Source organism: Phodopus roborovskii, unplaced genomic scaffold, assembly GCF_943737965.1.
Source record: "Phodopus roborovskii unplaced genomic scaffold, PHOROB, whole genome shotgun sequence".
NCBI classification, from domain to species: domain Eukaryota; kingdom Metazoa; phylum Chordata; class Mammalia; order Rodentia; family Cricetidae; genus Phodopus; species Phodopus roborovskii.
Window position 1 is genome coordinate 944,930 of NW_026126619.1, and position 27,971 is coordinate 972,900.

Consider the following 27,971-nt stretch of genomic DNA (forward strand, 5'->3'; position numbering starts at 1 on the left):
GGCAGGCGGTTAGGAGTGAGTGACTAGAAGAAAGGCCCAGGGGAAATCCTCCAGCACCTTTCCCCTGCAGATGTTTCCTCCTACAGCTAGTCTTAGATGCCCAGGTCATGGGTTCGAGTTTTCTGCGCTCTCTCTGTCTCTGTCTCTGTCTCTGTCTCTGTCTCTCTGTCTCTCTGTCTCTCTCTCTCTCTCTCTCTCTCTCTCTCTCTCACACACACACACACACACACACACACACACACACACACATTCTGACCATAATCTCCATAGTTTATTTTCAGCCTTTTAGTTCCACAACCCCATTCTACTGTTGTATTGTTAAAGGCGATGGCAAACTGCTTTCCTATGGCACTCCCAAGGTCCCTGAGGTACTGTAAGTGATCTCACAACCTGCTGGATGTCAGCACTCCCAGGGGTCAGCCAGAGACTCAGGAGGGGTCCTCAGCAAGGCAGCATTGCTAGCCTCACAGTCCTTGTGGATGGAAGAAAAATTTGAGAGTGTGCGCGCGGCGGGGGTGGGGTGGGGGGAGTCGAGTTGAGGGAAGTTCTTACAACGGAGAACTAGGGGACTTGATTTCCTAGTAGCTGCACTCCTCAACTGGCTTAACCATACAAGCATTCTGGGCAGGGGAGGCTTTTTATTTTTCGAGTAAGGGAGTCGGTAGGGAAAGCATTCTTGGCCCTCATTCCTGTTTGCCAAGATCAGATTACTTTTCACAGACTGGAGCTAGCTGGCAGGAGGCGGCGGCTGGGGGGGGGGGGGGCGTAGTTTAAAATCTTTTATGTGTGTACACCTTGTGTGGTTGGGTGTGGAAAGCAGGAAAGGGGGGTTTCCAAGTGGAGCGAAATTCCCATCCCATGGGCTATTACCATGCCTGTAGGGTTGGTAGGTTTTAGAAGTTAGGTAGTGGGCAAATAGCTACGAAACACAATAGAGTTGCCCCCCTCCCTTCCCTGCCTCCTCCTACTCTGCCTCTTCCTCTCTCCCTGTCTCTCATCCCCCCCCCCCCACTCTGGTTTCTCTGCTTCCAAACAAACAGCTTCTTCCAGGCTGCAAGTTGGGCTGGTCTCCCTAGGAGCAGCAGCCACAACAATCCGGCAGTTCAAAGTTAAGTAGCAATTGCACAACTTCCAGCAACTCTCTCAGCCGGCTGCTAATGAGCTGAAAGCCAGGAACATCTGAGGAGGTGAAAAGGAAGCCTCCAGCCTCCTCCTTTCAGCAGTGGGGGACCCAGGCACCCACCCCCTCCCCAGGCCCAGATCACTTTGAGATAAGGACTGTGTTATTTGCTTGCCTTCCTGGGCAGACCATGGCTCCCTTTGGAAGAAATTTGCTGAAGACGCGACATAAGAACAGGTAAATAAGTCAAGTAAGTGTGTGTGTGTGTGTGTGTTGGACTCAGTTTCTGAAAGTTTCTGAAGAATGAAAGTACGATTCTTTGCACTTCGGTTCTGATGGAAAGTTAACGAAAGTACAAAGCCCGGAGGAGTCCGGTCAAGAATGAAGACTCAGCTTCTCAGTCCTGTATTGATGATGGCAGCTGCCCTCACAGGGATGATGGGAAATCATGACTGACTTTTTAACTCTCTTTTCCCTTTCTTACAATCCGAGTTCACTTCTAACACCAACATTTTCTCTTTAATCTGTCTTGAACTTTTTTTGGGGGGGTGTGATGGAGGGGAGAATAAAAAAGCTACATTTTTGTTTAAATTCGGGTGGGTTAAGAATGTTCGCATTTTGAAAAAGCTTCGAACTTGGGTAAAGGTAATAAATAGAATTTCTAGCCACTTGTTAGTGGGGCAAAAGTACAATGCTGATATAGTCTGGAAGCAATGCTTGGGTTTTCCTGAGCGTAGGGGCATTCCTACAATCTGGAAAGTTCCCAAGAGAAAACATTCCCATGAGGAACATTTTATGAACTGTGTCTTTGAGAACTCTAGGTGACTTCAGGCATTAAAAGAGGAACCAAGCAGCTGAGTGTCTCCGATTTTCATTATTGCTACTTTACCTTGGCTTAATATATCAAGCATGCAGTGACCATGGCTTAAATACACGTACTTAAGCCAAAGTTGAGGGACAGAGAGAGACTGAATTTGGAGTAATGGGAAAATATCCATATGTATATTTCAGTGCTGTAAACTATTTTATTTATACCTCAAATATTGCATTTTTATGCAAACAACACAAGGGTGATTTTGGACAGGCTTTTGTATTTTAACATATTTCTTTTGTCATGGGGCTTTCCAACCACTCTCCTCTTTATTATGCCTGTTTGGACTTGTCATAATTTACTTAGCATAAATTAATTTAAACGGATACAATTACAAGGTAGGAAATGATATAATTATTTAAAAGTGTGTGATAATATAGATACAACTTTAAAGTAATTCTTCATACTTTGTTTTGTACACAAATGTCTACTTCGCATATTTTTAGCACCGTTCTAAATATGTCAATGATTTGTTGAATAAATTTCTTCAAGAAACCAAAAAAGCCTTCTCAACCACTTTTATGTGCTAATAATTTGATAGTATCTGATAAATGTGTTATTTGTGAGGTAGGCATGTTTTATTAAATGTTAAGGTAAGATAGTGTCAGTTTATTTTAAAAGCTAGTGATGCATATTAAAACTAGACTTGTGTATCAGTGGTGGCAAGGTATATAGAAATACTCCAGAGAACCCACCCCAGCCACCCATCCCCAATCCCATTGTTTCAATGTGCATTTTTCCACTACTTAGCACTTTGGTGTTTCTTAAAACACTACGGAATTGTCCAAAAAAAAAAAAAAATAGTTTGTAAAGGTTTAGTGTTTTAGCAAACAAGTTGTGCTTCTGACAATCAAATCTTCTGAGTTGTTTGTTGTGAAGTTTTCTTTAAACCAATTCAAGAATCCCATCACTGTGCTCTGAGCCTCTGACTACATCCCTGTGTTGCCTTTATCAAAGTGCATGTTCCTTATGTCGCTTTTGTGACTGCACCTCTGCTCTCTCTACCCAGGAGACTAGCTGCCATTCAAGGTGCCCACACAGACAAGTTTAGCATGGTCTTTTAAATGCAAACTGTGAAGAAAATGTTTAGAACAGCACAAAAACTGGAAGTTTACCAGCATTTCAAGTTTCTGGGAGAAAACAGAAAGGTGTTGCAAAGGGTCATGATTTATTATGACCTCAGTTTGAGGGTGTGAGCAAAGGCGGTAATGAGGAGGGCATGTGTAAGCTACTCCGGTGATTGATTGCTTGCTTTGCAGATTTTTGGTTTTTAGCCTGAAGCAAGAATGTAGCTGGAGATGGGCAGGCAAGGGGGATGTGTGTGTGTGTGTGTGTAGTGGGGGACTACAACTCAGGTCATTGACATAAATATATGAATATCTTAGTGTTTGAAACAGAACTCAATAAGTCACATTGGGCCTTGAGATAGATTTATTATAATGTGGCAATTTATATGAGGTCTTGTTGATTGGGTTTGTCTGTTCACCATTTCAAGAAGAGCCAAGACATGAAAATGAGTGTCATGGTTAAATTTACCCATCTCATTGACCAGAATCTATATGGTTTCAATAACCCCACCCTAACAGCTAAACAACAAATCTTTTCACTAAATGATGAATAAGTCAGTCAGCTGTTTAGCAGAGAGTGTGATTGATATTTGTCTGATAATTAATGGATTAATTGAAATATACTCTTCTATGAGATACACATTTTGTAGATATACCAATACATGTATATACAATTTATAAAACAAAAAGGATGCATTTGAATAGAACGTCTGTGTGTCATATGACCCATAGCACAATGCAGAGAATGACTTCAGTATGGTTGCATCTTTTTAGAGGGAAGAAATACAGACTGCTGACAGAAAGTTGGTGTAGACCGAGTTTCTGTTGGGGTTTGCAATTACAAAATTTTGACAACGGTTACATATTTTAATTTTTTTGTTGCATGTCTTGTTACTTTTCTTCACTCTTGGAGTAGTAGTAAGCCAACCAAGGCTGGCCAACATGAGATAGTCCTGTAGCTGCTCAGAGTAAGGACATGCCTGAGAGTTGGAGACACAAACATAAGCAGAGCTGCAGAGGATGAAGCATAACAACTTTCAGCTAACAAGCTCCAGAGCTTGTGGAGGGTGGAGTCATTTCAGTCTAGACATCATTATGTTTTCAGGCCTAGGAGAGTGCCTGGCATGTTGTAGACCTGTAATACAGTTGTTTGCTTAGTTTTGCACACTAAGTTATAATTTCTCCTTAACCTAGAAAGACTGTCATTACTGTATTCCTTATTTGTCATATGATGCAAGCCAGCGTTGCATAAAACTCAGCACTTAAGAGAAACCCTTTGACGTTGAATGCAATGAAAATCACAGATAGCCAAATAACTTTAGAGATTCAGACCCAAGGCTGTTCCTATTCTACCAGATAATTCACCACAAATGGAATGAATCATTCCATTTAATCATTTGGCACCCATTCTTTAGAAAATTCAAAAATACTACATGGCTCCAAACATTTGGGGCTTTTAACATTAAATTTTCGTATAAATGGAAGGGAGCCAATTAAAAAAGAATTTAATGATTATAATTAGTATTAATCTTCTTAAGTGTTCTAATTGTATGTTTAATGAGAAGAGCACCATTTTCAAAGGATTTCCTGTTCTTAGGGAATGGATTGTTCATTGTGGTTCCAAAATAATAATAACTGTGACAGAAACCTGAGTATTGTTGCACATTTTGCTAATAAGACTTTTGTTCAATGTGACTAAAATGATAGAAAAGTCTAGATTGCTTTTTTCCTAACCAACACCCTATTCAGTTTTTTAAAGTGTATGATAAAATGGTTACTAGGTAACTATTTTTTTCTCACAGAAAAGTTAAAGAAGTAAATAATGAAACTGATTCATTTGATATTCTTGTGAACTTCCAGTTATTAAACAGATTTTTAAATGTATTTAGCTATTCATAGATATTACATTTGTGACTGTGATAATCTCTGTCTTGGATGACCGTTTCAACTCATTATTTTTTTCACAAATTAATATGACTAACCAGAATTTATGAACATTTATAAAAAGTTGAAAGAAATACTGACACTTAACATTTCCTTTGGATATTTTGTTAGGAAACATTACTCTTTTGCTTTACCTAAAACAGCCTCACTCTGTTGTGAAGCCACACCGGCCTTCATCTTATGAGCCTCCTGACTCTGCTTCCTGAATATTGAGATAACAGGCATCTGCCACCCAACCTTGCACAAGACATGATTTCTTTATGTCTTAATTAATAACATTAGAGGAGATGCAATTGATTAACTTTCACCAACTTTTATTGAAAGCACAAAATTTCTATAGAGTATAGAAGGGTCCCATTCATTCCTTCTAAATAAAGGTATACTAACTATAAAAAAGACAAAACACGGGTAAATAAGTTTTTAATCATTATTTTTAAGACCAGTTTCAAATTCAGACTTTCACTCAAGCTGTTTCAGAAATCTCTTGCTAAAAATAGGGAAGTGTGTCAGTCTGTCATAAGCTATAGTGTTTTTATGTGAGCCTGAAATTAAGGGGTTCCAGAAAATGTAATTGTAATGAACATATTTTAAATAATTATGAACTTTTAAATAATTATGTAAAACATTGATGTTCATGTTACTGTTGAGTGGTTAGAATATACACTGGCTGTATTCTTTTATTTTTCCCACTAAGCACACATATCATAAATGAACCCTGCTAACTATTTATTTCATCAGAAAGAAGAATTAGGTTTTTATGGTTAGAGTCAAAGATTTTGGCAAGACAACTGTCTCTGTTCTGTAATTAGAAGTGGAAAATATCAGGTACTCTTTTCTGTAACTTCAAATGGATGTTTAAACTCTTCACAAACTTGGATTGAGAAATGCCAGATTTTTGAATTTGTAAATCTTTGTCATCCTCCCAGTGTCTGAAAAGATTTCCCCTGATGATACCTGGAACCTTAAGTGGTTGTTAGTTGGCAGCAGACAACTCATTAGGAACAATGACTGGAATGCTTTATCCCTGGGGAAAAAAAAAAAAAAAGCTCAAGAGCATTGTCAGGGGTGAAACAGAGATCCCAGTTAAAACTTGAATTGCTTGGGGGGGAAAAAAAACCCTGAGCCAACTTTGCCAGCTTAACACTTTCTGTGTAGTATCTTGCAGTAGGCATCATACCAACAAGTGGCACACGCCAATGAGAGCAGCTCTTAAATGAAAATTGTTTTGAAGCAACTTACAATTTATAGCTGGATAGCAATTTAATTTAGAAAGTGTCTTGATTAATTTGACTGGATAACAGAACATCTTAACTTTATTTTATGTACAGTTACAAAGAAGCTAGCAACAGTTATGAGCATTCACAGATGTTAACTTTGTGTGTGTGTGTATACACATATACATATATACATAGACATACATACATATATATGTATATATATTGACATATGAAGTATCAGTTTATCTCTTCTGGGTACATATGCATAGTATATGGCCTTATGGCCTTGACAAGGAATCTGACTTTAGCAAATTTATCTTCCGAAATGAGCCTTCATAATATCTGTACTACATACGTGTCTACGGAAAATGAATAGTATGTTTCTGTCTTCTACCATTCTTTAGAGAACTTTCTACTTAAAGTGTTTTTTGCTTGTTTGGTTTGATTTTATATTTTAGTTTTGTCTGATTTTGTTTTGTTTTAAGAGAATCTTTCTGGTTTTTCTTTGTGTGTATGTATAATTAATTCTCTCATGCTTTGAGATTATAATTACGTCATTTCCCCTTTTCTTTCTTCCCCTAAACTTTCCCATATACCCCTCATTGCTCCCTTTCAATTATATGGCCTTTAAAAAACTAACTGTTGTTACATACATGTATGTATATACACATATATGTCCCTAAATACCTAAACACAAACTGCTCAATTTATATAATGCTACCTGTGTGTATGACAGCCGAGTATTTGGTATTGGATAGCCAACCAGTGTGTTCTCTCCAGGAAATTATATTTCTGACTTGGAGACATTCCTTAGTTGCCAGTAATTGTTTAGAGTTGTGGCCTTTAGGCTTTCCCTATCTACTTTACCATGGCTATTGCCATCCTTATTCAGCTCATGTCTAGGCACTCACAGTGGTAAGACTTTATGGGTGTAGCTTCGGGTGTTTCTAGGACACAGATCTCACAGCAAACTCCCTTGTCCTTAGACTCTTCCCATCTTTTTGCTCCTTCTCCTATACTGATTCCCCAGCCTTACATGTAGGAGTTGTACTGTAGATAGCTCTACTGGGACTGGGCTTCACATCTCTGTTGTGATTTTTCTGTAATGGTCTCAATCTTCTACAAAAAGAAGTTTATTTATTGAGGGCTACAATTACCTGTGAGCATAAGGACAAATGTTTAGAGTGTAGCTAGGGATTATGCTGTTTTACCTAAGTGGTGCTTTTAGGTTCTTCTCCAAGACTCATAATTTCATTAACCCTGCGTAGTTGACTAGGTTTCCAGTATCAGGCATGATTTTTAAAGACATCTGTACACAACAATGAAAAGCATGTCTGGTTCTTTTTTGTTTTGTTTTATTTATGTATTTATTTTCTGAGGCAGGGTTTTTCTGTATAACAGCTCTGGTTGTTCTAGAACTCACTCTGTAGATTAGTCTGTCCTTGAACTCACAGCACTCTGCTTCCTGAGTGCTGGGATTAAATGCGTGTGCTATCACTGCCCAGATCACAGCTGATTCTTGAGTTCATTCATTATTTTTCATTGACTGTAATTCCTTCCACCATTACATGTCATATTTCACTTTGTAGATGAAATTGTTGAATTCTTAGACATAATTAAAGGCAGTTGACAATAATAAAGGTGGCCCAATACAAACTATTTTATTTAAAATTGAAAATAGTTTTTGGAGAGTATTACACTTTGGATATAATAAACACAATTATTTCAAAAGTAAGGAAAGTCAATGGGTATTCCTTATGGTGACCAACCTGGAAAATTGTACTTTAGGTTTTATATTTATAGGCAGGAATACTCTCTGTTTTACCTAGAAGGTGGCAATCTTTCTATAAAAATTATTGTAAAATGCTGGCACATTACCAGTGATAACTTACCCTTTCCTTTGCCTTATAAAATAACCAGAATTGTACTCAATCAAATAAAGGAATCCAACATATGATCTTAAAATACAGCTGACCCTTAGACAACATCTTGTCAAAAAAAATGGGTCAATGTGTTTTTGTTGAATGAATGAATGTGTAACTTAGAATTTGTGAACGCAGTGAGATTCCACCATGCCTTCAGGTAGCAAATACCACAGCTGAAGGAGAGCCCATGGGAAAACTTGTTGGCATCTGGTAAAACAAACAAAAGCAAACAATAGAAGGACACTGTCACTAGTAATTCTCTAATTCTCTGGTGATGCTCATGCTTTTATTCGTGTCTTTCGAATGCAACTCTATTTGTACATAAATGAGGTTTAGTGGCTCTCAGTGGACGAGCCCTGTAGATTTTGATGCTTTATTGGTCCATTCTTCCTTCTTTTGGTGCATTAGCATCAAATTGTTTATCCCCCACTAGCATTTCTTATCACAACTCCTTGTATGTTGAGGGTCTTTCTGAGAGGTTGAATAAATAAACTCATTTAATACTTAATACATACGAGGCATCTAAAACACTGAAAACACTGAGCTATGTAGCAGTCAGTAAGTGATAAAATTCTTTCAAAATCTTTGTGTGTGTGTGTGTGTGTGTGTGTGTGTGTGTGTGTGTGTGTGGTGTCTAATCTCCTTGGGATGTAATTTTATCATTTTAAAAGCAATTAGTTTTAGGTCAATAGATTTATGGATTAGACATCTAGGAAAGACTTGCTATAGTCCTAGAACACAATGAAAGTTCAACAGTCATTCCCCTTTCTGGGCTGTTGAATGGAAAATGCAAATAGAATGATATTTGGGGCTTTGGAAATCTAACCCTCACTTATTAGAATTTCTGCAACAGCACTCATCTCCTTATCCCTGGTAGAAGAAGTATTAAAATGTGAATTATCAAACATAACTAGAAGTGTCTATCAATACTATTTTCAGGTGATATTGAATTCTAACAGTATTTTGATTTTATTTTCATAACTCTTCTGAACCAATGTTAAGATCACTAATAAAATTTCCATACAAATTAAATATATAACATGGCTTTTATTAATTTTTTTTAAAAATTATCTGTATGTAATGGTGAGTGGGCTTTGGACTTAAATATTGGTGCCCATGGAGCCAAAATAGGGTCTGGGGTCCACAGTTAGATTACCGTAGAGATTACAGTTACAGTTGCTTTTGAACAGTAGCAAGAAATGGGTGTTGGCAAACAAACTCGGGAATCGTTGATGATTGACTCTCAATATGAGCATATGGGGGAGAAGTGGAGGGAAGTAAAGGAACATCACCGTAATTAGGTAGCATTTATTAAACTCCCACTGAGACAGGTCTGAGCAAGAGAAGGGAATGCAGTAAGATGTGGGAGGGGGCTGAATCACACAGACATAAGACTGAGTCAGTCTCATCAAAACAGAGGAACCTAAGAATTGTGCAGCAATGTGGATAGTTTAGCAAGAATCCATAACTATTGCAACTGAGTTTCCAATGGATATGTTTGGGACACAACTGGGAACGTTTCTATGACTTTACCCCACTAGATCAATTGTGGTTGACCTCAACTAATTAAACACTTTTATTAGACCCATCAGCCCATCAGTCTATCAAACAGTGTGGTTGAGCTGTTTCATCTCTTACGTTTCAGTTCAATATTTTTGTGAATAGCTGCCCAACTTTTAGAAGCTTTCATTGCCTCAGCTGCGATGTACAATGAATACATGCAGCATCTGAAGCCTACTGATGTACCTGTGATGTTTGTTTGGTACCCTCAACCAGTGAGAAAAGTATTTTATAGAGTCTTAATTGCCTTTAAGTTATTCTGGTGTTGTGAACTTGTTCTGATCTCCTCTGATCCCACTGTAATTTCCTGCAGTTGTGGTTAGTTGAGGGAAGAAGGCAATGGCTTTGAGAGATCACAATCTCCATCAGAAGAGCCTGTGGGTAACTATTTTTTAGCTCTGCCAATAAGACCTCAGATTTTTCTGGAAGCTAGAGCAGATGCCATCAAAAAGCCATGAGAATTTCCTTTGGGCAAACATGTAATAAATCCATTCCCACATGAAGAAAAGAAGCTGAGTAAGAAATAGCAAGCTGCAGGTCTTTGATATTTCATTGTTGTTCACTGTGCAGGGACCTGGAGGCATCCTTTTAGTAGGCTACAAAGATCTGCAGTTATTTCTTTACTTTCTATCCAATTCTAATAAAGCCAGAATAAGTTCTTCCCTGGAACTGTTAAAGATGTGCCTAAGATTTAGCACCATGATCACTTTAATTCTTTTGGTTTTATTTAGAACTTGATGAAATAATAGTTCAAAATATTGTGTGAATGAAGACATAATCTAATATGCTTCACATAGTCTCTCATTATTGTACTATTTATGTGAGGTTTTAATGTATTTTACCATCTGAAAATAAAACACTCCTGAGATGGCCCATATTCCATCCTCTCTTCCCCCACACACATTTTATTTGTTATATATGTATATAACTTACATGTATTATATTCTATTCATTTATTATATAATACTTATAAAATGTACTATATATATACATATATATTATGATTCAAGGTGCTAATTAATGATTTCAAAGATCTTGAAATATTAGTTAAGACCTAATTTGGGTGACTTATAAAGGATTCATGATAAGTCTCATATAGATTATGGTTTTAAGGAATTGAATAATTAATAAACATACATGACCTATCTAAATACTTAAAGAGTGGGCAATGACAATTGTCATTTAAAAAGCACATATCCAATAATAAATATGTATTTTATATTGTAATATACATCATGTTATTTAGTTGCTAGGTATAATGCGATAAAAAATTCCTTGTCTAATATACAAATATGGTATTAGAACAACAGTATAAAAACAGTAAATGAATAAGAAGTTTTAATACAAAAGTGAAGAAGGTAGGTGAGTCACCATTGTAGACAGAATTTATAAGAATTCAAGTTCAGTGACCAGGGCAGCGTCAGGATGGAAGAGAGTCAATGACGAGAGCAGTTTTGGCTCTGAGTCCCTGAGGATATAGGCGTGCCATGGTAAAGAACAGGAGGAAAGTAATAAGGACAAATTAAGGGAGGGAAGATCAAGGTGAACAGTGAAAACATGAGATGTCATTTAAATGTTTCCAAACATATGAGCTACGGACACCTGGTGTTTGGACACATGCACCTGAGTAAGGACTGTGACAGCCTCCATTCATCCTGCCTATATACCATTCCTCTCTGCCTCCGTGTGGGGATGATTTATGTGGGCCATCAGACTCCTGGAGGAGGACTTTATAGGCAAAGTGCACTGGTTTCCAGCCAGGAATTCCAGGCTGATTAATCCAAAGACAATCCTACTCAGTCCACGCAGAGCAACCATCTTTAAATGAGGAGAGAAAGACAGAGATAGAGACGTAGAGACACAGAGAAACAGAGACAGACAGAGAGACACATACACAGAGACAGAGATTTAATTCCTACCACTCTAGGTTTCCAGATGTCAAAGGCAAACGGCTAAGTACAAGACCATATGGGAAGCATGTTTGCAAGTTCAAATTAACCAGGGCAGAATGAGTATCCACTAGGCTCTCCACACATGTGAAGAATGGTGTCTATTTCAATTTCAAGTTGTGTGAGTAGGGTTGTTGTTAAAACAGAATTTTTTTAGAGGACAATTTCAGTGAATATCCCAGAGGAAAAAACAATGGCAGAAGAATGTTATTCAGATGGGGAAGAAAAAAAAATGGGTGTTTTGGGATAAGGAGAGGGAGAGAGAGAGACAGAGAGAGAATATTAAGGAACTAAAGAACTGATGTACATGTAAGGAATTGTTCAGCTATGGTTATGGAGACAGATCATGAAAATATAGTTAATAGAACTTAAACAAAATTTATCTGTGCCTATGATATTGCATGCCCATTTATTAATGTGGAGAATTTAAACTCTTGATGTACTCGGATATTTTTGTGTCCATATTTCCTAAAGCTTTGCTACATGATTTATCACTGCTTAAATTCTTCCTGTCTTCTGTCTCTTTTCCCTCATTCCTTTCCACTATCTGATACATCACCATTTATGCCATTTAATGACGTCTTCCCCTCAATTACCTTTCTTACACAAACCCAAATAGCAGTCTATAATCACGCTCTCTGGTTGACCGCTTTCCACAAACTTTACCTCAACACAGGGACTACCACCCCCACTCAGTCCAAAAGAGACAACTTTTTTCTTGTTATCAGGTGTCTTCTAATTGCCAGAGTCAGTAGCCATTTCCAGAACTCATGTGATCCCACCATTTATAATGTGTTGTGACTTCTTCAAGCTCGTCTTGAAGCTCTCTCATTCTTGACTTCCAAGATGCCATTGTCATGTGGTCTTTTTTCTTTTTTTTTTCTAGCTTCCACTGTCAAGTTTCCCATAGGCCTTGTATCCTCCACACTTTGAACAAGAAATCCGTAGAGCCACCCACACTTTATAGCTCCTTTCAAAAAGAAAGTTTCTATTTCCTCACTCCTTGAGTAGGTCTTGTTATGACAAAAAAAAAAAAAAAAAAAAAAAAAAAAAGGGCCAACCTATGGATATACATGGAGGATATTAGCTTCCACTCTCTTCCTTTGTAATGTTTTCTGAGATTGTTGCTTGATGACAAATTTGCCATGATATACCTGTACATAGAGAAAGGTAGACAGAGACACACATATGTTTCACTCTGCTGTGCTTAAGAAGGATCTTCACTATCTGATTATTGTTTGGGGTTGTTAATGAAGAAGCTAACACAGGAGGTCCGAATACTACAACCATCACTAAGCAAGGGTCAGGCTAAGTAGCTTTCCTTACAGTCATCATGCTCTGCTGTTATGAAATATTGTTCCGTAAAATAAAAACCAATAAAGAAACTTTACTTTCCAGGTAGAGACAGAGTTAACACTAGGAAGCACACATGGGAATGGACAAAAGAGATTTAATGTTTTCTCAGGGGTTTGTCTGGTAAATACTAATGTTAAATATTTACATTTTGATTAAAATCAATTTCCGGAATCCAAACTATGAACTCAGTGTACTTAACCTCCAACAGTCCTCAATGCACATTCTTCACACACTTCCTTCCGTTTCACTGTTGATGGGGATCATGTTCTATATCTACACTGCAGAAATGTAATTGTCAGGAGTTCTCTTCTGCATGACTCATTTACAATTTCACTCAAAAAAAAATTAAATGTGTATTACTAGAGCATAAAACTAGTAAATGCATGCACAGGCATGGGCAAATTGGAATGTTCTTAGCATTTGTCTTGATTAATATTTTGCTCTCCTGCCTTGTCACAGAAAACTAAGTTTTCTGTAGAACTCTAATTCTCAAAGTATTTTAATCACAGTACTAAAGGAGAAAGTTTTGTAGGCCTTATGCCTCATTTAGAAAACAACAGACTCATATTTTCTCTGTGGCCTCAGGAAAGATCCGTGTTAGCTATGGGGATAGGGTCAGTGTTTATCTCTTACGGATCATCAGTGCTTTTCTCAGAGCTGATGCAGCCAGGGTTTGCTTCACACTGAGTCTAATTAGCCTGAAAGAGATTGTAGGTCAAAGGCGCCTCACTTGTTTGTGCTTGGTTAATTTTAATTTTTTACCATATTCCATTTTGTGAGTTTGCATATGTATGTGGAAACTTTTAAACAGTCTATAAAACTCATCATTGATCACAACTATTTCTAACTCAAGTATAGCATACTTGCTTAACTTAAAACACGTTTAGTTTGTCAGAGATAGATAGTACAGAAAATCTCAAAAACAACTGGCTCTGGTAGTGCATGCTTTGGTCCCAGCACTCTGGATAATATATCTGACAAGAAATGACAGAGACATCTCACTGCCTGGTCAGTCACCCGAAGTTCTTCTATAATGTTCCATCTTCAGCCTATAGGCCATAGTATGTCTGGCAGACTACTCAGCAAAGCAAGAAGTTTCAAAATGTCCCACTTGTGTTGGCAGTTTTTCAGTCACTTTTCTCTGTGTCCTGCAGACTGTCTGGCAGACTCTTCCATGAAGCAGGATCTCTGTAGCAATGTCCATTTTCAATCAGCAGTCGCTTTTCTGTGGGTCCTGCATGTCCAGTTTATACAGCATAAAGTTACAGTCCAGACAAGAGCAGTATCTTGTCCAAATGGCTAGTCATTCCATTCTAAAAGAAGCTCCATAAGGAGTTTCTTCAATGTCCATCTTCCTTTCTGACACAGGTGGTGTTGTCAGGAGCAGTTGTGCCTCACTGTCAAGAACAATCTAAACCATTTTAAATGTGGTATTCTGTAGGTCTTTGAAAGGTTTGAAGCATGCCTATTCATCTCAAATACATCTCTGTATATCTAGAAAACCTAACTCACATAAGTTTTGACTATTATAGGTAACTATCTATAATCTAGAATTAATTATATATTACATTTTTAAATGTGCTATATAAGCACAATACCTAAACAAGAAGAGAAATATACATATCACAAAATTGACCTTAATTTTGTATCAATAAATGAAAACCCATTCCAAACCAAAGTATTCATATCTATACCATAATCCCCTTTTTACCTTTAAAAAGAGATTGGTTGTGATCATTAACCATTTATAACCAACCCCATTTAAATAAAAACAAACATTTATAAACAATATTTGGGAATTTCTGTGTCATTCTTTCCAAACTGCTTCCTGCTGGTAGGAGGCGCTGTCTTGGGGAATCCTAGGAAGACACAGAAATCCTGGCTGTAGTGATCTGTAAGGCTGCCTCGTTCCAGCTGTTTTGAATGTTGGATCACCTGGGACACTGTTTCAGGGGGTCTTGCTTGATCAAACTATGTTAGTCTTGAAGGAATCCACAGCTTTTCATTTTCTGTGGAAATAAAAATAGAAATCATTTTCCCCAGTAACTTATCCTTAAATTTTTTAGTCAAAGCATTTTTAAAATATATAAATTAAATTAGTCTGGCAGCATTTCTTTTAACAATTGTTGCTATTTCCTCAGCAGTTAAACAATATAAAGACAACAAAATAGCATACAGTATCCAGACTCTTTTTCTGATTTCTATCTTTATATGGCGTTTTTATTACTCTGTTCCTCTTATTTCTATTTTTTTAATTATTGAGACAGTGTTTTTCTGTGTAACTTCGGCTGCCCTGGAATGCATTCCATACACCAGGTTTATTTTGAAATCACAGAGATCTGCTTGCCTCTGACTCCCTAGTGCTGAAATTATGTGTGCCACCAATGCCCCAGCTACTTTCTTTCTATTTTTTTAAAACTATTTTATCCTGTTTCTTTTTCTCTCCCAAGCCTACGTATATTTTAAAACACATTGTAAACCTTTAGAGGTTTTTCTTAATTTAAATCTGCCTTTATGGTAAATCTTTATCTTTTTCTGGCCATGCATCTTTTATCTGCTAAATAACATTGCTAAAATGAAAGGCACAGCTGTTTTAGCTGCCTTCTATCAAAGATGAGATGGCGGGGGGGGGGGTACTTTTACCTCCAGAACTAAGAACTGTGCTCACTGCCTTGGCCTATGCTACCATCTAGAGATGGACCACATCTCCAAGCTGTGTATGCTGATGGCTTGGAGATGTGGTCACTGCCATTGCCAGTTCTTTATACAGTTAAGTGGTGAGCAGAACTCTTTAAAAGCCTTGTGTTTTTTTTTTTTTTTTTTTTTTTTTCTGCTATGCTGAGTCAGGAAGCCTCCCTTAAAGGAGCTGTGCAAGTCTCTGCTTGTCTCTAGCAAAACAGTGTCTAACTGAGAAAAATGCTGCTACCAAAAAGCCTTACTTTTCTCTATTGTTGTGTTTCTAAAATCCCTTTTTAAGCTTTTGTCAAGTTTTAAGTGGAAGTTCTTAGTAGCCATATTGCAGGCACCATTTTGTTATGAGCAGTTTCCTGCCAGCCTGGTCCCACAGCTGGCACCAGCCCCAAATAATACACAGAGACTCGCTATTAGATACAAAGCTGTTGGCCTGTTACTAGCATTTCTCATTGGCTAGCTCTGTCTTAAATATTAACCCATTTCTATTCATCTAAGTATTTCTATGTGATCTTATCTTACCAGAGAGAGGATCTAGATCTCTGCTCTCTTGATCCTACAAGTTGAATCTTCTCCTACCTCTCCTTCAATCCTCCTTGTCTGCCAGTCCCACCTATCTTGATTTCCTATTGGCCAACAGTGCTTTATTCATTAACCAGTAAGATAAACATTTTTACAGAATGGCATCTCCCATCAGGCTTGTATCTTAATTTAGCAAACTTGTTCTTTATCCACGGAATTCTACGTTCTCAATGCTAATGAGGTGTATCAACAGTTAAGAGGGTGTGCTGCCCTTGCAGAGGACCATGAGTTTGATTCCCAGCAACCGATCAGATAGCTGACAACTGCCTGTAGCTCTAACTTAATGTTGTTTAATGCCCTACACCTCCATAAGCACCACCATTCATGGGCCCATACCAATACATCACACACACACACACACACACACACACACTTAAAAATAAATCTTAAAGAAAAAATAATTCTAGAATCTTCAATGAATTAAAGGTCTTGGTTACAGAAATATCTTTTTCTATAACTTCTTGCCATGTTTGAGCCTGTGTTGGATAAGCACATTATTATTTTTTTAGTTTCTCTTACAATCACTGTTGTTTCTGAACATTGTCATGCAGACTCATTATCTTATTTATTGACATGCTATAATATGAAGACCATGTACCTTGAACTATTGAAAGGTTCAAAACCTAGACTTCATTTCTCATGAGATTTAACATTTATTTTTGATGGGATAAGGTGAGAAGGGCCTGTTAGAAGCAATTTAATGACTGTCATCACCATTTAGCCTTTTCATGATCAAAATAGTTCAAAACTTGAAATATTATGAATCACTAAAATCTGTGATTTGGGTTGGAAAGGTGACTTGTATTAAACACTGAATGTACACGTGTGGGGACCTGAATCTGAAGCCCCAGAACCCATGTAAAGGCCAGGCAAGTGTAGCAGCCATTTGTCATTCCAGCACTCATGAGTCAGAGACTGGCATCCCCACAGTAAGATGGCTAGTTTGTCCAACTCATTGGAACCTTGCATTAATAAATATTGTGGAAAGTAACTGGGGAAGGCACCAACTGATATCAACTTCTGGCTTCCATATGCATACATGTGTGAATGGATGCACACACATCCACACAAATGTGTATTCACACACATGCAAAATGAAAACATATGGACACATACTCATCAGACACATGCCAAAAATGTTTCCTGCTGCATGATTCCTTAATGTTCATGTTTTTCCAAAACATTTATCTTGTGTTTTTCAGAATGATGGTTACATAATGTTGAATAACATGTTCAACTCAGCATATTAGAGGGTTCTGCATTCATGAATTAACCCAGCCACAAACCTAAAGTATCATAAAAAGCAATTGCATCTGTAATGAACATACACACAACTGTTTATTCCCCTTATCATTGTTCTCTATCCAAGACAGTTTATCTAAGTAAACTACATCTTTCAAACATAGGGATTTTGAAATGATTCAGACTTGGATAGGACGTGCAAAGAGGATATATAAATATTGTACCATTTTACAGAGGGGATTAAGCATCTCTGGATTTTGTCATCTTTGAGCCCATGAGGTCCACATAGGAGGAACTATGGATATTAAGAAGCGACTTTATGTTGTAATGATTCAGCTTTATTATTGTTTCTTGCTATGCATTTAAATTGTGTATTGTTAATAGGGTAAAATAAACTATGGAGGAGTTTGCATGGGAATATATATATATATATATATATATATTTAAATCAAGGAAGACAATTTTTGCTTCTCTATAGAATGAGAATTTTGAGTGAATAGCATTGACTTGCACTGTGGCATTCTCTTAACCCTGACCAAAAAGACTGACAATATACAAATGAGAAATACTTGCTTCATACCCAACAAATAAAGGCAAAAATAATTAGTTGCTGTTTTTTGTTGGTTTGTTCATTGGTTGGTATAGCAACTCATGTGAACAATTTGCTTTAAGACAGTATTAGGTCCTGGAAAGTTGGGGAGATGACTCACTGGGTTTAAACACATGGCTCCTATGTTGGATACTTGAGCTCCATTCCTGGGACCTATATGTTGGAAGAAGTGATCTGACTCTGCCACATTGTTCTCTGCCCTACAAATGTGTAAGGTGTTATAAACACACACACTCTTAAATGAATAAATTAGTAAAAATATTTTTACAAGATCTCTTCTGAATAACAAAAAGAAAACAATGCTACATTCACTGTAGTTTTATTGCTGAGATGTCCCATGAAGGTTGTAACTGATTGATTTATCTGGACTTATTTAATATCCTTACAACACAATAGCAACAGGTGAGAAAAAAAAATTTCATCATTTTCTACAGTTGTAGCCCGATATTTTCATTTCATCCTATAAACACAACAGGAAGTTTGTCTTTTCCTCCTCTTGTCATAAATTTTGTGAGGTTGGAAATTCCCTTAACCATAATCTGGCTTGTTTATTCTATGGAGGGCAGGCTAGATTTTAGGGAAAGTGTTAGAGAGTATGCAATGATATTGATACCACATTCCAATGACTCCTACCACAGCCAGACATCACCCAGGTGTCCTTGTTTATTCCCAGAACACCGTACCCACACATCTCCTTTCACCTTACAACCTATGCTCCATATTTACTAGCCTGATTTTATTTCCTAATGAAGAAGGAAGCTTTGGTATGGTGTAAAACCAGTGTTTTCCATCAGCTGAAATAGTCTTATTCTGAGTGTGTTTTGACACCATCGGAATGCAAAAGTCATATTTCTTCCAATCAGCTACGGATTAACAGAAGTCTAGTTGGAAAACATTGGCTATAGAATGGAAAGGAGGAGAAAGTTACCTTCTGTTATATTTAGTGGAGAGCTAGCATTCATCAACATTTCTTTTTGATTCTGTGAGATTCATAATGTCTCCGTTGCTTTTTGCTCTCATACTTTTATTTTCCTTAGGAGATTCCATAGGAAATGAAACAAAAATGGGCAGACGTGAAACTCAGATAGATCTTTAAACCTATGAGACATTTAAGCTAGGATTTTCTAAACACTTTCCACTCTCAACTACTTTTTGACCCTCAAATTTTGTATGACCCAATTCTATCAGTGTTCTACATATTTATAAAAATCAAATGTTTACAAATCATAAAGACATTTTGTTTAAAATATTATTTTATATACATTGTCAATATTTTACTAACATATTTAAATATATGAAAATTTTCACACTAACAATGAGGATGTATTTATTTTACCTTAAAAATTAAAATTAAGCCAGGTTGTATTGGTACATGACTTTAATCCCAGCACTCAAGTAGATCTCTGAGTCTGAGATTAGCCTGGTCCACAAAGTGAGTTCTAGGTCAGTCCAGGTGACTACACAGAGAAACTATGTCTTGAAAAACCAAAAAGGAAAAAATAATTAGAATAAAAATTTTAAAAACATTTCCATAGGATGTGGAGAATACTTTCCAGGTTTAATAGGCATTCAGTTTTGACCCTCAATACTGACAGTACAGTTTCTCATAAACACATCATCTGAAATATTTCAGAAATTGTTAAAAAGTCTGTCTTCACCCCAGGTCAAAATTCATGGAACTTTTATGAAACTGAAGTTAGCAACTCAAATAGGAAGATTTAAGACTGAACATTCCAATAAAACACAATGTAAAGATATTCTTTTCTGATACTTGCATGCTCAGCAACTTTGGTAGGAGCATATTAAAAGTCTGTTTTGAAAATTAAATTATTTTATTTATAAAAAAAAGCAATCTTTTCCCCACCACAGTTTATGGTACTCATTAGTGTTAAATCTAAGCCAGGTGTTTCCTCATAGCAATAGCTACTGTTGTGTAGAGTGACACCATGCAGGGTGCCGTGTAAGCTTGTGTGTTCAGAACCAAGACTACAGTGAAATACCTTAGACCCATTGCATGCTTGATTGTAAGTAACTTGGGGTTGCTGTACATTACAAAAACATTCATTACTGCCATTTTTTTTAACCCCTTGCACTCAGTTATCTCAAGACCAACATGTAATCTTGATTCACAATAGAAACACCTGAGCTTTAAGCTGAGTCATTGGCATTGTAGATGAGATAGATAGTTCTTGCTTTAAGGGACCCCTTCGTGAGTTGTAGGATATTGTGTCATTACTGGCCTTTACAAGTAGATGTCAACAATGTGTGACAACTGATGTGTAAACTAGTAGACATTGCCAGTGTGTTCTGAAATGTATTCTGGTGTGGAAGATCATCCCAAGAATCTTTAGCTTAAACAATAGGTTGTAATAACAACAAAGAAATCAAGTCTAGCCTTTGTGTCCCAGTCAGCATTAATGCATCCCCGATGCTTTGCAGATCACTGTGATTATCACAGTTTCCAGCAGTAATGTCACTACAGGAAATACAGGATTTTTATGTAAATTCTATAGAAAAATGTTTCCAGAGTTCCAAATGTTATTATGATGTATGAATTGCATCATGGTGTTTGTATGCAATACGTGATTGACAAGCATACTGTATGAAGTAATTATTCTTAGTTATTTCCACTGAACCTTCTTGTTTTGACATTTGATTCTCTGTGAAGTAAACAGTTATACTGGTAAGTTTTATATATTCACATTCAACTATATTGTTTTCTGCTGTATTCTTTTAGGAAAATTTGCTCTCTAATGCTACACATGGTCCATTTGGATAACTAAAAACTAATATCAGTTTATTCACTCATTTTCATCTTCTGATTTACATGTAGCACTTTGTATAAAGACATAATTTAGGGGGTCTTCATTTGACATTTTCATGCCATAGATAATATTTTACTTAATTTTATCAAGACTTAAGTTTTAAATTTATCTCCTCATGCTCTGTTCATAGGAGTTATTCAATGAAATGTTTGATAGTATGGATGTTGAATTTCTAAGCCAACCCATCCTAATAGTGTGAAATTTGTGGCTCTAAATTTAATTGTCAATGAATATGTTGTGTTCCTGTTTGATGATAGACATCACATTAAAAAAAAATCCAACACTCAATATTATACATCTAAAAAAAACCCAGAATAATATAGTTATATGGGGAGTAATTTTCTTTACAAATAGTGCTAAGCCATTGAGATACAAGCACCAACTAGAAGTGAATCATTAGACTATCAAAATTATTAAAAATAATATCAAAATGTTAGAATATCAAAAATAATAAAATTGGTTGTAATGGGCGTAGAGCCTTTAAGTTTGTGCATGAAGTGCCTCACAAAGGTACTTGTGGCTCGAGTCATTAAAATTCATTGGATTGTGCGGGTTCTAATTTCATGTATACATTACACCGCATTGTATTGTATATTCGTAGAGATATGCTAAGGAGGTGATGGGACATTTGGGCATGCTCTTGATGTTTGCATGTGGTCCCTGGTTCTTTCCTGTGGCTCTCTACTTCTTGGCTGCCCTGAGATGGGTATCTCTGCTCCACTGAGGAGCTCTCCATCGTAATGATTTGACCTTCACCAGCTCCAAGACATAGTGAAGCCACCTGGCCAAGGGTCGTAGTTTCTTAAAACATAAGCCAAAATAAATCCTTCCCCTCACGAGCTGTCTGCTCAGGCATTCTGTCACAGCAATAGAGTCTGATTAACCCTCTCCAAAAACAACCAGAAAGCAAAACCAACACAAACAAACTACACTCTCAAACGTTTTATGTGCTTAAACATTTTTATTTTCCAATAACAATGTCCTGCTATATTATTCATGGGTCTCAAACACTGCAATTGCATTCACTAGATAAGCTCTATTTATTATGTTGCGTCACAAACCAAGTTATCACACTAAGTTTGTGTTGTCAACCTTTTGTCGTATTTATTATAAGTATTCGCCAGGTAGCGTATTTCCAAAAATTGGCATGGTAGGCCCAAAGGCCAGCCTAAGCTAAAGATTAAGAAACAAGTCCTTCTTTCTAAAGTTTTGGTGTTAATTTTTTTTATCCAGATCATATGACTAAATTTCACACTATTCAAAGGACATGATTATCTTTTAAAGAAATATTAAGGATTCTAATTTGGTTTAATGTTTGTGAATCTTTAGTTTGACTCTTTTAATTTTGAATTTTTGTCAATTTTATAAAACACTAAGGATCATCATTATTTTATATAGCATTGAAGCATTTGAATATGCTTTATATACTACGGAACTTAGAGTAGAACTGTCACTAATAGTGTTCTCTTTCCAAGCCAACACCTGGTTCCCACAGTGTGCCAGAGACAGGCTTGTAAATCATTTCTGTCTTTGGATCACATACCATTCCCATAGAAAAGGGTGATTAGGAAATATTTGTCAAGTGGGTAAATAGAAACTCAGTTAGAATGGTATCATAAAACAACTCATTTTCAAAACCCTAAGCTAGCTCCAAAAAATCCTGTAGACATGACAAAACATATGTGAGTTGCGAAAGATTTGTTACTCAAATTCAATAATGAGAGGTCATTACACTTAAATGTGTTGAGCCAAGTTGCAGAACTTTAAAAAAATTACTTTGTTTGAATAATGACTGTAAAAACTTTCCCCTCAAATATTTAGTAATGGTTGACTTTAGAAAATACATAAACATTGGTTGGATGTTTGGAAAAAAAAAAAAGATATTTAAAAAGGCTCAGAGCCAGTCAGATTTTGAGATTATAATAAAGTCTCTGATTGTTTTGTATGTAACATGAAATAAACAAAAATTTCCTCATTACCTGTAATGAATATTATTGCATCTTGATGGCAAAAACTAAAAATTAGCAGCTTTTAAAATAGGAGACTCAGTGTATAAGAAACTGATCCTTCCAAAGTAGGAAACATCTCCATGGGAGTAGGAGTTCTGAGAGTGTTTGGGCATGGCCATGCACACCATCATGGTATTTCTTAAAATGCATTCTCTGCTCCCTGCTTTCCAGTGTCCCTCATACCTCTAATGTAGGGCTGAAGAACTCCCAAGGTCAGATAGCATCCAGTACTGAAGACCAGAGCTAAAAGGAGAACAAGAACAGTTGTGTTTTGTTTGTTTTGAATATACATGTTTTGTCAGCTAATGGAGATCACCAAAGCAGCCAGAAAATGTCACTGCTATATGAGCTTAGAGACATGAGTAATCTTTTAAAAGTGTCACAGATGTTAACACACATTCCTGCCCACTTTCCCCATGGCTTCAATGACAGAAGGCCTTCTCCATGATCTCAGTGCTTTGCTGTGGACACTGTGAGCCCGTTGCTCTCAGAAGATTATGTTGTCATGATAATATCCAATAAAAATAGAACTTTTTTTATTATCTATTTAACCCACATGTCTAAAACATCCAATTTATAAACTTGTAATATCTCCATGCTTTTTATTTTTTATGTGTGAATTAATATCTGTTGCCCTTCTAGAAATATGATAATTAAATGATTTAATACATAGTAGATATGAGAAGAATGCCTGGAATATTTCAAGTACTTTATATTTCATTGTTATGATTGGATATGTTGTATGTTTTAAATTTGTTATTTTATTTGCGTGTGTGTGTGTGTGTGTGTGTGTGTGTGTGTGTGTGTGTGTGTGGTGGGGGTGCATGCCACTGTAGGTATGTAGAGGTAAAAGAACAATTTGTAAGAGTCAGTTCTGTACTTTTACCATGTGGATTCTGGGGATAGATCATTAAATCAGGTAGCCATCCATCCATCTGGCTGTTATATACATTGAATAGATATCTGCAAACCCCAAACATTTAAAAAAATCATCTGAATTTTCCTTTGCTTAATTATTATAGCTATTTCTACCATTAGTTAATGTTGATAATTAAGGAAAAAAAACCTAAAGTTTATATTTAATGGTTTTCATGAAAAACCACATATAAATAAGTTGAAATTAAATAAAAATGCAGAATTACTTACTGCTTTTAAAATGATGAAAGCTGAAGTAAACAGTGCCTAAACATAAAATATAAAAGCATTTGAAGTAATTTTGAGTATTGAACATACATGGCTAAAATTCATAAAAGTATAAGTTATTTACAGCTAATTTATACTGTATTGCCATAGCATAGTTAGTAATTAGTCAATCACTTTCTTTGAAAACATGCTTGTTTTTTATAAGGACATCTTTGTGCATTTTTTTCTTTTAGTAAGAATATGATGTTTTATTTTTCAAAGAGCTTTCAATTATACTACTAGCCATGTAAGTAGACTAATGACATGGAATCCAATAGTTTGCCTCCTAAGTCGATACAGTATGTGTCTTGATATTTACACAAGGAATAAAAAGCTACTATATTTTGCACACAAAAAATAGTATGATGATTTTGTTGTTCTGAATTCCAACTCATTTTGTGTAGCATATAGCTAGCCAATGGACTATAAATATAGTCAGAACACCGCATTACTTTTAAAACTATATTATTCAACATGAGTTACTGACTGAGAACGTCTTGGAAGAAATTGTCAAAATCCAGTATAGATTTTGGCTGATGATATAAAATCCCACTTTCTACATTTAAGTATTTCATTTTACTAAATCATCTGCTAGTGAATGATTCTGAACTTTTATGGTTCTTTATTGTTACTGATTTTCTTCTACTTCATCTCAGAAGTCAACAGTTAAATAAGAAGAGTATTTTACACGAAAGCACATCCATAGAATAGCATTAGTGAGTTTTGCTACTAAAATATAAACACTGTACATTCTAAGTGTTGAGTGAAATGGTACAATGCCTTCCATAACTTCTTCATTGAATATATGCTTAAGGATTATTACATAAAGTGATGAATGAATTTGCCTTAACTTGCACTACAAATCGCTTTACACTCATACATTTCATGGCATCATAAATCACATTGGCATATAAATTATATCACTGGTTTGCTAGCATTCTTTAGAAAGGTATTATGAAAGATGCAGTTCATGTGATTTACACTTACAATGCAAATATGGTTTTAACAGTTCTCCAGAGACTATTAGAGTTGCTTTTGAACTCAAGAAAACTGTTTTTATCCCCCCCCCACTGGACAAACATTAATTTACATTTGAATCCACAGAGGGGTTTATTTCTGCCATCTATTTATAATGATAAGGGAATAGATCCTTTATATAACTATGGTTTCAGAAATATGACCTTATGGGGGTAATTAAGGTTCCATACAGTAATCTACACAAGAATAGAGAGTGGCTTCATGTAGCCATGTGCCTTCTCCATGTCTTGCCATAGGATGCTCTAAGCCACCTTGGGATTTTTATCAGCAAGGAGTTTTCCTTAGGTGAAGTCCTTGGGCCTTGGGAATTTAGAGTATGAGCTACAGTAAAGGTTTCTCCTCTTTAGACAGTAGTCTGTTTCAAGGATTTGGTTAGTAATGAAAACCAAACCAATGTAGCAGCTCTCTCAATGGCAGAAAAGAGGAAATGCTATAAAATCTGTGGACACTCATACTCCAACTCAAATCACTTCCTGTGATTTCTGTGTCTAGCATAATAGTCCTGTAAACCATCGCCTTTTCATCCTTTCCCCAACACAATTGCTCAGGCTAGTGGGCGATGGGACAGGGTGAAGGGAGCTGGTCATCATGGTTTGTCTTTAGGGTTATGATTCCTTCCTATTAGGAGCTTGTTTTATTTCTTATTTATCACACTATAAGCTGTCTTTCTATTTCCTGTCTGCCATGTCCCCTGCTCCCCATGACCCTTACCCTACCTTGATATGCTTCCCACATGTACGGAACTAAACACTAGAATGAAGCCTCTGAAACTGTAAATGAATCCTTGCTCCCTTGGGTGAAACCTGATACTTGTTACTGCTTTTGTAACAGATTCCTTCCCAACTATCTCTTTGTTCATTGCTGTTTCCATTTGTGTAATAATGTCAGCCACGATTGTACAGAGTCGGAATTAAGCACTTGCTCAATGAAAGTATGGATGCATTGAATACAGAATCACAGAGCCAACTATTTTTAACTCTATGCAACACCTAACATGACCATCTCTGCCTTTATTTCCGAGTTTTTACTCTAACGATTCCAGTATAAAGAGAAACACTTCATCCTATGTCTTTTGTCATGCTCTCTGTCATTATTGTCACTGTATCAGTTCTGCAAGCATGTCAAGACTAATTTTAAAAGATTAATTTAAAAAAAAAACACACACACATTTCACTTGTTTTTCAGTGACAGTTTGCCTTTTCCATAACCAGAAAAAAAAAAGCAATTGAATAAATATCTAAAAGTTTTGCATTTATATCTTAGACACCATCTTCCTGCTCTGTAGTCACAACTTCGAAGTGTGTCCCTCATTAAAAGTAGAGGCAAGAAAAGGCATTAATACTAAACCATCATTTTGAGTTTACACAGGCGATGACAGAAATATAATACTCTGTTTTCCTTTTAGATCTCCAACTAAAGACATGGATTCTGAGGAGAAGGAAATTGTGGTTTGGGTTTGCCAGGAGGAAAAGATTGTCTGTGGATTAACTAAACGCACCACCTCCACCGATGTCATCCAGGCTTTGCTGGAGGAACATGAGGCTACATTTGGAGAGAAGCGATTTCTGCTGGGCAAGGCCAGTGACTACTGCATCATAGAGAAGTGGAGGGGCTCAGAGCGGGCCCTTCCTCCGCTGACGAGGATCCTGAAGCTGTGGAAGGCCTGGGGAGATGAGCAAGCCAATATGCAGTTTGTTTTGGTTAAAACAGATGCCTTTCTCCCAGTTCCACTGTGGAGGACAGCGGAAACCAAACTAGTGCAAACTAGTGAAAAGCCTTGGGAACTCAGCCCGGCGAACTACATGAAAACTTTACCACCCGATAAGCAAAAACGAATCGTCAGGAAAACCTTCCGGAAACTGGCTAAAATTAAGCAGGACACGCTTTCTCACGATCGGGATAACATGGAGACTTTAGTTCATCTAATTATTTCTCAGGACCACACTATTCACCAGCAAGTGCAAAGAATGAAAGAGTTAGATATGGAAATTGAGAAATGTGAAGCTAAGATCCACTTGGACCGGGTAGGGAATGATGGGGACGATTACGTTCAGGAGGCATATTTAATGCCCAGGTTTAGTGAAAATGAGACAAAGCTCGACTTTCAGCCCGAGGACAGCCAGACTCTGGTGGACCTGAACGATGGCGAGGGGATGGCGCATCTGGAAGAACGACTGCAGTACTACAGAGTGCTCATCGAGAAGCTCTCTGCCGAAATTGAGAGAGAGGTGAAGAGCTTGGGCATCGAAGGGAGTGAAGATACAGAGGGGGCGGCTGCCTGTGAACTCGAAAACTCTGATTTAGACAACGTGAAGTGCGATTTGGAGAAGAGCATGAAAGCTGGTTTGAAAATCCACTCTCACTTGAGTGGCATCCAGAAAGAGATTAAACACAGTGACTCATTGCTTCAGATGAAAGCAAGAGAATACGAACTCCTGTCCAAGGAGCTCAGCTCATTTCACCTCAGCAACAAAGATGGATGCCAGCTAAAAGAAAACAAAGGAAAGGAACCCGAGGCTGCCAGCGGCAGTGTGGAGGTCCCCTCATTAACTCAAAGGGCATTCAACACAGACACAAACGACACAGATTCAGACACTGGTATCAGCTCCAACCACAGCCAGGACTCTGAAACAACGCTGGGCCATGTGCTGCTGTTGTCAACGTAACTCGGATGACTTCTCTGACCATTAATGCTGTGTTGTGATTTAACGAAAAACTCCATTCCACATTTAACGCTGTGAAAGTGTTACGTCATGCTAAGACACCCAGTAGTTAATAAAAAT

General features: G+C 36.9%; 1 protein-coding gene across 1 annotated transcript; it reads left to right on the top strand.

Moving 5' to 3' along the window:
• Positions 1 to 1,255: 1,255 nt before the first annotated feature.
• On the top strand, positions 1,256 to 27,921 carry Rassf9 (Ras association domain family member 9). The gene is made up of 2 exons (XM_051206389.1): positions 1,256 to 1,357; positions 26,594 to 27,921. The coding sequence occupies exons 1-2, from the start codon at positions 1,311 to 1,313 to the stop codon at positions 27,852 to 27,854; spliced, it is 1,308 nt and encodes a 435-aa protein (XP_051062346.1). The 5' UTR covers positions 1,256 to 1,310; the 3' UTR covers positions 27,855 to 27,921.
• Positions 27,922 to 27,971: the final 50 nt, after the last annotated feature.

Coding starts and splice junctions, on each gene's coding strand:
- Rassf9 (XM_051206389.1), top strand. CDS start 1,311: ATGGCTCCCTTTGGAAGAAATTTGCTGAAGACGCGACATAAGAACAG. Junction 1,358..26,593: donor AAGACGCGACATAAGAACAG/GTAAATAAGTCA, acceptor TTTTCCTTTTAG/ATCTCCAACTAAAGACATGG.